General features: G+C 41.0%; 2 protein-coding genes across 3 annotated transcripts in view; one reads left to right on the forward strand and one right to left on the reverse strand.

Moving 5' to 3' along the window:
* Nucleotides 1-5,264, reverse strand: part of ELP4 (elongator acetyltransferase complex subunit 4) — a 136,647-nt gene extending 131,383 nt beyond the window's left edge. The window contains exon 1 of the mRNA XM_032113188.1: nucleotides 5,111-5,264. Coding sequence (XP_031969079.1) covers nucleotides 5,111-5,264 — 154 coding nt within the window. The remainder of the gene's footprint in view (nucleotides 1-5,110) is intronic.
* Nucleotides 5,265-5,349: 85 nt separating this feature from the next.
* Nucleotides 5,350-13,743, forward strand: part of IMMP1L (inner mitochondrial membrane peptidase subunit 1) — a 32,578-nt gene continuing 24,184 nt past the window's right edge. The window contains exons 1-2 of one of the 2 annotated variants that reach the window (XM_032113526.1): nucleotides 5,400-5,432; nucleotides 13,607-13,722. The gene's annotated coding sequence lies outside the window, so the exon portion shown is untranslated. Of the gene's footprint in view, nucleotides 5,433-13,606; nucleotides 13,723-13,743 lie in introns of both variants that reach the window. The other variant, XM_032113524.1, reaches the window with a different exon arrangement.

Consider the following 13,743-nt stretch of genomic DNA (forward strand, 5'->3'; position numbering starts at 1 on the left):
CGCAACCACACTCAAGTACTACAGTGGCGATGTATGGTCTGAGCCAGCAGATTTTTACTGAGATGACTCAAGCAAGTAAACAGTCTCCAAATTAAATTAATATTAATCACTATCACATGATGTTCCTTTGTATCAAGAAGGATGTAAGCAAACTGACCTACTAATATTTTAGTAGATTTTAGCAAATTCCCACCCAAGTCTTCGAGGCAAAATCCTGGCTCCACTGCTTTTTATGTTACTGCTGAAAACTGACACAGCAGCAAGACAGGTAGGACTTCACCCAGTGAAACCTGGACTGACAGATCATACACATCACAACACACACTATGAGAAAACATACACTGTTGAAGACATTAACGTCTTTTATAGTAGGTCTTGGACATAATAACAACTCCATGAATTCCTTTACAAAGACAGTGAAAGAAGAACTCATGTTTTATTTTAGGGAAAGAGTACGCTGGTTTATAATCTGAATTCCAAGAATTGCAATAGTGGAATAACCTGAAATCAGACTATTTTGTTTAAGAATTACGTAAGACTGTGACAGGAAAGCTAAAACTCCCTGGAAGTGTTCAGATGGCCATATGCAAGGAGCCTACTGAAGTGTTTTGCATGGAAACTGCAGGATGTCGTCTGCAATTTTGTACTGATTTAAAAGCAAGTTAGGAGCAAACTGAATCCCATCAGCACAGTATCCAAAGCTCCAGAAGTCAGTTCTGGACTGCACAGATGGACTCTAGTGAACAGGATCTTTCATTTATACATTTTAAGAGCTTGTTAAACTTCACTAGAAACTGATTCCAGTATGAGTTGGATCAACTTCTTAATCTTTAGCTCTGCTAGTGGGACCACAAACGTCTGCAGTACCTGTAATATTGACATATACCCAGAAGGAAGAGAAAAAACAAACTGCTCTCCTGTAGGCCAAAAAGAGCTAATATTGCCACATAACAGCACCTGAATTAAAACCAGAACAGGATCGCTTCGCCATCATGCCATGATGCACCACAATTTGAGCAGTACATGGCAGTGAAAGTGTTGTCAGCTACTAATTTCATAGTTAAAGAGAAGCAGATGTTTCAAGTTAAACTCCTGAGTCAAGATGTACAAATGCCTCAATATCTACAGCAATCTTACCAGGTAATCAAGCATTTCCTAGACATTTAAAAAAACCCAAACTATTTTAACTGCTGTTTATCAGAAAGTTGGAATCACTCATGGAATCCCCATGTTCTAAACCAATGATTTTTGTTCCACTTATTTATTCAGGAGATAAATGTAAATGACCTCAGAAGATGTACTACAGGGGAAAGGAAAAAAAAAAAAAGACCAAAATCTGAAATCATACTGATGTTTGATACAAAGTATGCTTCCGATATTCACTGCATTTAATTGTTCAGGGAGACAGAACTCACGGGTTACTAACAACAGATGTTTAAAATTAGCACACGCTCTATACAGCCCATAGTAAAGAACAGCTCCAAATTTTGAGATTTTACTAAATCCTAGGTTGACATAGAAAATATGATTAAAGCAGCCATAAGTATTGTATTAGCTCATGGCAAAAAGGACTTAAAAACCTTGGTTATAAGAAAGTTCACTTGTAGCCACGACAGAAGTAGTGTCTCTTCTGCTTTTACAGTGCTTGTACAAGAGAGAATCTGTTTGTCAAACGGTGCAGCCAAAATTCTCTCAAGCTGTATTTTCAGATCATCAATGGTACTGTTTCTACAAGCCAGAGCTGCGACATATGTACACATACTCTGGTTGCTAAAGGCAAACTCAGGTCAGAGAATTGTCTTTACATTATCAGATGTAGTGAGTGGTTTGAACAAGTGTCTTCTATTAGAGGGAATGCAAAACTATTGCAGTTACCATGGTTACATATTCATATTACAAGGAGCAACAATACTAGTAAATTAAACAAAAGACAGACAACAGGAAAAAAACAGCAGGAATGCTGATGGAATCAAAAGGAGAGACAAAATCTTTATGTTTCCCAAGAAAGCTGCTGTGAACTTGTTATTCTTCCTAATTTCACTATTTGAATTTTTCTTGGCCAGTATCTAAGGCAGTAGTGTATATAAACATCTATGCAAGACTTGTAACTTTCCACATTGCTACTTACAGCAAAGAGATTTAAGATCCTATGGACAGAAGCACAACAAACTTTGCAAGTTGAGAAGTGTCCAGATTGTTTTCAAAACATATCCCTGACCTTTTTTCAAGCAGCCTGAAACAAAACATTCAATACCAGGCATGTGATGGTTGTACTACACAATAGTTGCAGCTCATTACAGAGAACTGCTCTGGCACAAATCAGGCATATATGGTCCATAAACCCTGAAAGTAAACTTGAACATAAAGTCTGGAAGTGCAGAGTGCCCTAACAGTAACACAGCATTTGAAATACAGCACTTATCTACCACTTCTCTTGCAAAGGAAATGCACTTCTTTAGAGCGACCAACAACAATGCAACAATCAGCCAGCAGCTGTAGGGTGAAAGAAACTCCTTGTATTCTCTGCCTTTTCCTCTCTTCAGAAGCTCCTCATTAGACCTGTGTGTGATAACACCATGCTTTCCCTTACTCATAAGCTGTATCTTCACGTCTGGCAAATAATTCTGTATCTGGGCTACAGATTCTGAACAAAGCAAACTTAAATTCAAGCCCAAGCAAGAGATCTAGAAGACTGCCTGGTGACTGTTACAAAATATGTCTATGAAAATACCAGACTAAAAGAGTTCCTAGTAACTTCCATTGGGAATTTATACAAAAAAAAAGGATTGTCCTCAGTTTCTGGACAATCAAAATTAAATATTTTTACAGTCAATTATTTAATGGCTAGTGGGCAAGACAAAAGAAGAAAAGTAACAGCATTCTTTAAGAAACACATAAACAGCATTTTGCAACACAATTATGAAGCGTTTCCACACACAGAAAAAGGACACAAAGCAGACCAAGTCAACACTTGCAGAGTCACCAGCACAGTGGGCTGCACCATCAGAGGCTCTGTCACATGCACAAAGGATGTTCCCCTTTACTCAGCACTCGCTAGATCGCACTTGGAACACGAGGTCCAGATGACTTTGAGCCCCTCAGTCCAAGAAAGAATAAAGATAAACTGAAATGAGTCCACGGAGGGGAATGAAAATGGGGGAAATTATTCAAGAGAAGTGGCTGAAGGAAGTGGCTTGCTCAGCCTGGAGAAGAGAGGAAAACCCAAAGGCCATGGGATGGTACCCAAGAGAAGCTACTGACAGACAGCTGAGTTCTTTACTGAGGTGCAGTGGGAGGGCAACAAACAACAAATGGGAGCTGAAACAGGAGAGATTCCCAGTGGATACAAGGAAAAAGAAAATTCCCTACAAATATAATTAAGCATTGGACTGGGTTATCCTGAGATGCTGCAAAATCTCTATCATTGCAAATTTTCAAGACTCCACTTGACAAAGCCCCGAGCAAGCAACTCTGAATTCAGTGCTGAGCCCCTTTAAGGCTGCAGAGAACGAATTCTTGAGATCCCTCCTCAGTCTTCAGAATCAGTGATTCTGTACAGGTACACCTAGCTGGAGCTCTGTTCCAACAATGCCTAATACCTGGCAGCAGTGGAAACTTTATTATAGTCAGCATGCCTAGCAGGAGTCTTTCCCGGCCTACCCACTCAGACTCCAAAAATCAGTGACTTAAGGGCTAGGAGGTTACCCAAGGTTTAACATAGGAACGTAGAATCCAGGTTTTCAGAGATGTCACAACCCAAAAAACATCTAAAAGTATTTTCAAAAGTTGCTGTTCCTAAGGGCAAGGAATTTCCTTCATGTTCAAGTATAAATATTAGTAAGCTCAGGAAATGATTAAATATTTAAAATACAAGGAAAATGTAGAAGAGATCCTGAGTTTATTGGAAGCGTCCTCAGTTTCCATAACAAACCACTAATTGTGTTAGCAGGTGCCTAGTATTTTAGGAGACTGCCACCACGGGAGCTATCTACATCCTCTGAGCCATGCTGTGCAAAATCCACTGTTTCTAAAAGGAAATATGAACTGGAATATTTAATGCAAATCTTCTTTTCATGCAATTAAAAGGCTTCACAAATTACACTCACTTAATGAAATATTTCTCTCTCGAGCAGGAAGAGCTTTCTCCACAATGACTCTAATCCCTGATGAAAGTGCAGACACACACAAAAAGGTGATACACAGGCTGCAAAATGTTCTTTATACAATGGATACAACTTTTATATTATCATTATTCATATGGAATATCCTTAGAGAGCAAACTGGTGCATTCTGTGTATTCCAAGGATGAATGAATAAAATCAGACCATTCTCACCTAGAAGTCTCATGTATGTACACTAAAGATGCATTGCAACTGTGTGAAGAGTTAAAGGATCACACAGCCCTGGTGCATACAGATAAACCACGCTGTTTATACCAGCAAAATGAGTTAGTTCCCAATCCACGTGGAAGTGCCAGTTCATGCCACCGATAACACAGCAACAGTCACAACAGATGAGTCCACGGGACCATCTCACACCCTGACACTGACAGCAGGCAAAGGCAGATCCACAGGTAGTAAAAACAGCGTCACACCAGTGCAACTTATCTTAGTGGGGCACTTTAATGATGTACCTGTGGCAAGCAAGACAGAAAAGACACACTGAGAATCCCAACACATTCCAACAACTGCCCCACCGGAGAACCCGAACTACCCGGCGTTCAGGCACGCGTTAATCCAGCACACATGGTTTTCCAAGCCGAAACCCTCCCAGCCCTCCCCGTGACAGTGTGAAACGCGCCAGCAATGTGCTGCCAAGTCAATTGACGGAGCAGGTCTGCACTCCAGCAAGGCTGCTCAGAGCGATGGCCGTGCACTGCACACGGCGATCCGCACCTCCGCAAGCTCAAGGCGGGAAACACATCCCGCCTTGCCCCGTCCTCCTTCCCCCTCCCAGCCTCCCCCCAATCCCAGGGACTGTGGGGAGGAAGGAAAAGCCTGCGGGAGCAGCCACGGGGTTACGGGAGGCGAGGGCAGGCAGGGCCTGGCAAAGGGGAGGGCGGCGGGGCGGAGGGGGGGCAGCACCGAGTCCCAGTCCCGCTCCCACCAACCTAGAACACAGTCCAGGGAGGGCAGCCCGCTGGAGAGCAGCAGCTGCCCGTGGCGCACCGAGGGCCGAGTGCCCGGGACGGCGGGCGGGCGGGGGCCGGCCCCGGGCCTGCGCTGGAAGCTGGTGCAGCCCCGCGCCCCGCCGGCCGCCGCCATGTCAGGGCCGGGCAGCGACCGCGGCCGGGCGCGCCGGGAGGGCCGGGCCCGCGCTCCGCCAATGGGAGAGCGGTTAGGGGAACCCCCGCCCAATAGGAGCCCGCGTTGTTGGCACGTGCCGGGCCGGCGGGCGGGGAAGGGCTGAGGCGCCCGGCAGCGAGCGGGGAGGTGAGAGTGGGGCCGGGGGTGCGGATGGGCTGGGGCAGCTGGGGGGCACCGCAGCTTTGTCTGGGGCAGCTGAGGGACACCGCAGCTTTGTCTGGGGCTGAGGGGACCGGCAGCGGGCACGGACCGGTGCGGGGAGTGTGGCGCGGGTGCTGCGGAGGGGACACCCCCCTGGTTCCGCAGATGCCCGAGGTGTCCGTAGGGCCGGGAGCGCAGCGGGCCGGGAGCGGACAGGCTCGCCTGGCGCCGCACTGGCGGCATCAGACCCTGGAAGGGAAAAGTACTTGTAAAACGCATTTACGTAACTGCGTGTAACATAATATGTGAGTATTCTTGGGGTCCCTGTCTTGTTTGTACATGGCCGCGAACCTGTAGTAAGTGTGTGGTTTAATACCTTAATTTGGGAGCAAGATCTTGCATCAGTGTGATGGCCCTGGACCAAGATGTGTGGTAGAAAAAGTTGGACATTAAAATGCTTTGACAAATTCTAGTATGCTTGCTTGTCAGTCAACGCTTTCTGTTTTGGTAGTCTGAATGCAAGGGAAGCCCCTCTCAGAACAGCCACTATCACAAGTGTTTTTATATTTGTTTTTCATCTGTTGGTGATTCAGATGCATCCCAAGCTACTTGAAGACATTTGTACACAGCAGAATATAAAAACGAAGCTTTAGCCACTACATCCCTCAGTCTCGCACTTTAATTTCAATGAATAATGTTTACTGTCGTTCTAAGCCAAAATTTTGAGCACCTGTTGTTCTTGAGTCTCTTCTTAATTGAGGGGAAAAAAAATCCTCATGTTAAATATGAGCAGCATGAAAGAGCAACAATATGTGGGCAGTCCTGAACCTCAGAGTTTTCCCTTCATATCCAATTCAAGCATGAAGCTTCAGTATTATGTTTCCCTAGCTGATGAAATGGCTTTTTTTTGCTGCTGGCCAAGCTTCTTTACTTGTTAAGCAGTGGACAGTTTTAGATCTTCTATCAGAAGTGTCAAGAGGTTGTCATAATGTCCTGTATTTGCTGGTAAACTGTAAAATACTGAATAATGTTTAATTTTAAATATAGATTCTTGTTTAGTGAAAGTTAGAAGTATCTGTCTGTAGAGGAGAAAATCAAAGGACATTTGAAAACATGGCAAGAAATAAATATAGCTGTTTAATTTCACTTCTGTAATACGTGACCAATGAGTTGTGACTATCTGGAATAGGAAGGGCTAGCAAAATAAAGACCCAAACGTAATTCACAATTCTTTTAAAAGAATTTGGGAATCTGGTTTTGTCAGTGGGATCCTGTGGTGTAAATTCTGTATAACTGAGTGAGGAGGCTGAAACATAGAGAGAGGTCTCCACTTTTAGAATATCACAGTAAACTCTGCCACTGCACTGTCATCCTGGAGCCCAAAACCCTAAATATTTCAGGTATGAGTGCTTGCAGGTGTGTGTAACACTTCACAATTGCAGGATATCTGTTGGAGACCTTTGTTGTAGAAGCTCATAACCCAATCAGGCTATCTTTGGTAAGTCACTACTTATCTGTCAGAATCAAGTGATAAACTCCATGTACTCAGTCTCTGTGATGGTTTTTTCCCGTTCCAAGCAGTACATTTTCTTTTCTTACTTCATTAACACAAAGTATTTCCTTGTTTGTTTTTTAAAAATTTTTAAAGTTCTTTTAAAATTACACTATTATAGGTTGTCTTAACTTCACAGGATAGGTGTAAACGTACATCCAGGGCTGAGCCCTCTCTTTTGTTCTTTCATTTCTCATTACATGCCTGACATGTAAGGTTTTTTTTATACTTTTTTTACCTCATTTTCCTACAGGGCAGTTAAAATTGGAGGCTAAATAATTCTTTCTCTTTTTTTTCCCCCCCTCTTTTCTATTGGAGCCCACATAATGAAAGTATTTTGCAAATGGGAATGCTTGTGCCCCTACCAGTTTTAGTATTTCTTGGATAAAGTGTATGTTTGCAGGAAATCTCAGTGGCTCAGGAACAGGTACAGTGGGTCAGGGCTGCAAAATAGGAAGTGTCACTTCCTTCTCTTCCTCTTGTTTCCAGTCCAGCAAACCCTGGTGCTTATCAGTTCCCTGCTTGAGCTGATTGAGTCACTAACCTGACTTGGAACTGTCTAACGACTTTCTTAATAGCCGTATTTTGTGTCATCCTGCCGAGCTGATGCTGTATGGAAAAGGGCAGATAACACACAGTGGGGAGGGGCAGCCGAACCTTCCAGCTCTTGCTAGCTGTGAACTTTGTAGCTATTTCAGAATCATGTATTTTTAAATAAAGTGATATTTTTGTTACAATTTTTTTTTTGGTAGACATCCTTCCAAATGTAGAGAAACCGTGTCTTACATTGTAACTTACAACAAGACAGACTGTTTCATATATAACCAAAATAATGGAGAAGTGGATACAATTTTTTCAGTACAAGAACTGAACTTCTAAAATATGGCAGTAGTTCTGTTTGTGATGTTCATTTTTCCTCTCTCACATTTTAACATGATGAGTGCAGTTAAATTCCTACTAATTTAGAAAGCGAGTGGAAATGATCTGTTTTTCAATAGGTGGGGGTTTTTTGCAAATTTTAGCATTTTAATACAATAAAGCTTTCCAAGTGAATATATGCTTATGAAAATACTGCTTACAACATCTGACTTTACCTGTATTTCAGACAAATAGAGAAGGAACTAATTTAATGGAAGTTTAATTTCATATTTATTTTTAGTTAATTATTTTTAAATCAAGGATGCTTCATTTTTAGGAAAAATAATAGCTTTTTCACTCTTTTTGAGTGATTCTGAAGTTTTGCTTATATTCACATGTCCAATTTTGAAAGGTGAATTTTCAGTCATTGGAGAAGATCCCACTAGGATCTGCTGTCTGGCAGAAATCAAGACCACAGGAATTGTAATTCTGGACATTACCCTAAAAACCCCTCATCCTCAAATGCACATTATGAGGTAGATAAGTCCTACTATTTCTGCTCTACGGGTGGAGTGGAAATGCAGAGAAACTAAGGAATGTGGAAATGATTTCAAGTGATCAGGAAGTGCCTTAGGAAGTTGTTTCTTGTCAGCTGAGCTGTGGCAATGGACAGTTGTCTCAGTTCATACTCAGCTCATTGGAGAATGGAGAGGTTTAAACATTTGTGTCTATATTGGGATGTCTTAAACTGTAGAATAATCAACTTTCCTTCCTCGCAGCTCACATGTTGTCATGTAGACCTGGTCAAATGGTGATGTCAATTTTTACTGCAAATCCTAACTGTGCTATGGAGAAATCAAGCTCTCTTGTTTTCCTCTTCTTGTACACTTGCTGGTCCAATTCAGCTACTTGTCTATGCAAAATGAATATTCTAAGATGGATTAAGAGGATTTGGGGTGAAAATTCCCTAAGGAAAAAAAAATGGAGGGAATACAATGATGAGTGAGAGCAATCAGAACATCTGGGAAAAGGTTATGGTTCGGAATTTGATCTGCAAGTACGTTTGACATTTCTCTTCAAAAGCTGTAGCCTACAGATTTGGGGAAAATCCTGCTGTCCCCAGAATAGCAGCCCTTGAAGTGTGCTTTGGATATTTGTGGCTGATAAGAGGAGCACAGTTGCCATGGCCTCTCTTTACCATGTGGGTTACCCGTGTAGGCTCGTGGGACCTCCAGTTAACGCCAGCAGCATTGCGTGGGCAGTGTTTCTCAATGACACGGTGCTATTGATGTATGTGTTCTGTTGTCTTTGGTTTCAAATTACTGGTTTTGCTAGGTTTTAATTGTGCCTTACAAGATTCATGTATGCTCTTGTCCTTCTGTGACAATGAACAAAATGCTGTTCGTTTTGGAATAAAACACCAGTCCATTTTATTTCAAACCCATGTGTCTGCCCGACCAGTTTTCAGTGATGTTTTTCTGTTGGATTTATGTGTGGGATAGAGAACTATAAAACACGTCCTAGTGGCAGTTTTAATTAGTAATCTTATTAGTGTTTGCTGTTACATCGCCAGGCTGCTTTGCTCATCATTTGTGGAATGTGCTGGTATTAGACTGTACTGATTAAAGTTTTATAGTCACCAAATCAGATTAGCTACTGAGTCACCTGACTAGGCTGGGTTTGCAGTCATGTGACCCAGTGCCCTGCTGAGCTCCTGCTGCGAGCTGAAACAAGGTAGTTTGCTTTTGAGATGTTCTTAAGTATCTAACAGCATGGGTCGTGGATTATGGCTGCAAAGAAGATGGCTTCATTTTCCTGATCTTTGAACTGGCTAGAATGGGATAAGTTTGAAAGTGCAGGATCTTCAGGCCATGAGCCAACAACTGGAAAGAATGTTTAATCCCGGCAGCTCTGACACCAAAAGACCTGTTTTTTTCAGTGTGAAAAATCTTAAAGACTACTTATCCAGTCAGTCTGCGGCAAACGAAAGAATTAGTTGGAGTGTTTAGGACTTGCCAGTTGTATGATATTATATAAAACATGATATGATCGTATTCAGAAAGCCTCTGGATGTTACCTAAATGCATCCTTGTGGGTATCCTGAGCAACAGGAAAAAAATTTAGACCTGTGTCAAATTTAAACAGCTCTTTAAAAATAGAAGTAAATTAAGAGACATGAATTAAAGTAGTATGTGCTGAAGACAAGAAATTATTTTAGGAGTTATTTAATGTTTCTGTAATTTCAGAATTGTGAGGTATAATATTGCAGAAACCTGCAGAACAATAATCTTGAAAATGAATCGTGAGTTTAACTTAGTGTTTTAATAAGCATCATACAGATTAGTGCTATATTTAATAGAGATTATTTTCCTTGTATTTATCATACTTCCTGGTGAGACCCACAAACATGGAACCTCAGGTTTCCAGTGTACTAGCCAATAATGTTTTCTGGTTATTGTCTTCCATAGATATTCCAGATAGGAATGCTAGCTTGATTTTTCAGCTACCACCCATGTGGAAGTAACTTCAGATAGCGGCGTATCCTCTAACAAGCAGTTTTGTCCCCTTTCATTGCCCCTCTTGGATTTATGAAGCACTCACTCTTTAGTCTGACAGAGACAGGGGAGCAGTGGTCAGGCTGGACTGAGTGTGGGTGTGTTAGAAGGAGCTGGGTAGCACTGGGAGCAGGGATGCACTTCCTGCCCCAGGTCAGGATGCTGCTGCTTCTGTCTTTCCCAAGTAGTGATCTTGGTCAGAGGCTTCACAAAAGAGCACAACCCTCAGGTTTCTCTGAGGACAAGATCCTGCAGAGCCATCCGTACATTCACATGGATTCAGTGGACTTTCCTCTGCTTTCCACAGGGTGTGGTGTGAACCAGGATGTGCCGCAGTAAATAATGCAGTAGAGATGTGTAACTCTACCTGGGTTGAGCATAGAGGGGATGCCTTGCTTGCTCTTCAAATAATATGATCAGAATGGTAAATTAATTAGGTCACTGAGAGGCAGATGAAGAAAACAGTCATTTTGGCCTTTAAGTAGTCAGGAATTAAACTTTAGATTTTTCAGGTGAGTTATAAAGTTTGATAAAAGACAAGCAAGCAACCTAGTAAAACTCATTGTCAAGCCAGATTCACAACTGGCTACTTAGGGAAACTTAATTGTTTCAAATTTGGAATAATGTTTTGGTGAAAAAAACCATCAGAAAGCACTGAATATCTGGCACTTTTTTAAAAGCCAGGCTGTATTTTAGCAAATTATCATTATTCTTTATCTCAGTGGATTCAGCTTCCATCTCCTACACTGAGCTTGCCAGTTCCATGCTAGAATGCTGTATTTGTGAGAATCCCATTCCAGGAGCGTGTATCTGGGAGCAGGGCTGCCATTTTTTTCCCCCAGGTACTCTATTGCATTTTCTGAGAGATAATTTATTTTTATTCCTCTTACATATATTAACATTTAAAACTGCAGAAACTGAACCAGATTGAGGGAAACCAAACTGTTATCAAGGTCCTAGAACTAACAATCCTCTATCTGGTAACTGCAGAATAACTTGGTGTATTGCAAATGGGACAATTAAAAATTAAAAAAAAAATAAAAACAAAGCCACAAACCTGAGGTTGTGGTTGTTGCTGGAAACGTGAGCATCACCAATTGTTTCGAAGTCCTGTCTTGGTTTTGTATGAAAAGAATAGATGTGTGTTATTTCATTGCAATGAGGGAGTAATTAATCTGAAGTTTTAGCCCTAAGGCTTATTAGTACATGTATGTCTCTTCAGTAGCATTGTTTTCAATATTTCTGTGATTTATAGCTGTGACTGTGTCCCTAGCAAAGGAATAAAGGTAATGGAGCTTGGTTTTTTACACCCATCTTTTATATTTCTGAGAAAATTGTTGCACATTCTTGGAGTTTCATGCTTCTACCTGTTCTCAGTTGTGCTTCCAGTGGTCCAAGAAGTGTGAAGCAGTGTTTGATCTTGGTGTTCTCGTGCTATTGCCAAGCCACAGTGATTTTTCTCATAGAATTTTTAACATTTCTGGCATGAAAGAGCTGGAATTCATAAACATTAAATTGTAAGAATATCATCAATTTTCTTAGCAACACAAAATATCTGTGAAAGGAGTTGTATGACCAGTCCCCGATTTTCCTTTTAGAAAAGCAATGTATTATGGAAGAAAGGGCAAGCTACATTCTGTATTTTTGGAACAAACCAAATGAGCAAATTTAGATGAAATAAAATCTGATCACTTATTAAAAACCTAAATAGTTTTTAAGAAGGCAATTCAGGGAGACAGAATATTAGTGGAGTTATACAGTGATTATCTCTGTACTGTTTTTCTGTTTTACAAGTACTTACGTCCTCATTCGAAACTCATGTTTGGGGTGGATGTCTGTGGTAAAATAAGCCACACATAGGCCCTGCTTGGTGATGTGTTTGGTATCAGTGAGAGTGCAGGTTGTGGGGCTGGAGTGTGCTCATGTCTTGCAGGTGCTCTGCACCTCGGCATAGAACCATTTGCTAAACCGGAGAAAGGCACCTCTACTTATTTGCTTCAGTAAGTAGTCAGTTTTCACATTTATTATTGTGTCAGCTGTATCTTTTACTTTAAACCATCAAATTAAATAATAGCTTATGCTGGCTTTCTATTATAGTTCACGCATTTAAAACCTGGAACTCAGATAAAAAGATAGTTTCAGAATAAATTCAGTATATTATTTATGAGTGGAGCAACACATTAGCATGGAGTTCACAATAGATCATATCGCTTTTATTCCATCTTACAAGCTTAGCAGCACAAACAGAATAATCAACATATTATTTGGCTGTCATCTGCTGAACAGAAACCAGAGATCACAAGGAGGTTTTCCCTAGCTGCAGTGATGGCCTTTTTGTTCCAAGCCCCCATCTGGGAGGGCCATGGTGTGTTATCATATGGAACGCGGGGTTTGCTGTAATCTGCTTAGCTGCACTGCAGTTTGAATCTTTATTCCATGTTTGTGTAATTTATAATTTTAATGAGACCATGGCTCTTGTGGGCTTTGAAATATATTAAAAGCTCTTTTGTGCATATGCTTTTGTTCTTGCTTAATAGGCTCAGTGTATTTAAAACTGATGAATTTTTATTCATGGATTTGGATGTCTGGGGATTAACTTAGACTGAATATCATTGCACTCATCTATTGATGTTTGGAACTTTTTTATACTTGTATCTCTAAGTGGAGAAGACCTTACAGAGGTTGTGTTTTACACATAAACCAGCTCAGAAATAACTAATAAAGTTTTATTGAGCAATGAGAAAAAATACTGATTACAGTTTATTTTTACTGCATAAACTCTCACGAAGTACCATTTTGCTCTGAAAAAAGTCCTTGAATCCACGTACATGTGTGGATTTAGAACTTTGTAACTAAAAAGCCGTTTGGGCGGTCAACATTTTTGCAGAATAGTAACAGTGATAAGCACTTGGTTTGCATTTTTCTTCTGGTCTAACCTGAAAATGTAAATAGTGAGCACTCTCTTGTCTGTGTTGCCTTTGTCCTGTTTTTTAACGCATTTTTTAGTGCAGAGTGTGCATAAGCTATTTCCTTAGAAGGTGATGCTCATAACTGGGGAGTGTTGATGAACATACAGAAGGATTCTTCATTGCTGTTTTCTGACAGTGCTAAAACTGTTTTTTCGTTGTTGTTGTTTTTTGCTTTTGTATTTTTCAGATGTTTAATGGTTTGTTTATGGTTTAATTGTCTGTCAGGTTTGATTTACTGTTTGTTTGAAGATCTCAGACTGTGTGACTTCTGTGTTTTCTGTGTTCCTAAACCACTGTGGACTACTCTAATGATGGCATTCTCTCTGAGACCAACATTGGCAATAAGATGGAGACAACTGTAT

Source organism: Corvus moneduloides, chromosome 6 (genome assembly GCF_009650955.1).
Source record: "Corvus moneduloides isolate bCorMon1 chromosome 6, bCorMon1.pri, whole genome shotgun sequence".
NCBI lineage: Eukaryota > Metazoa > Chordata > Aves > Passeriformes > Corvidae > Corvus > Corvus moneduloides.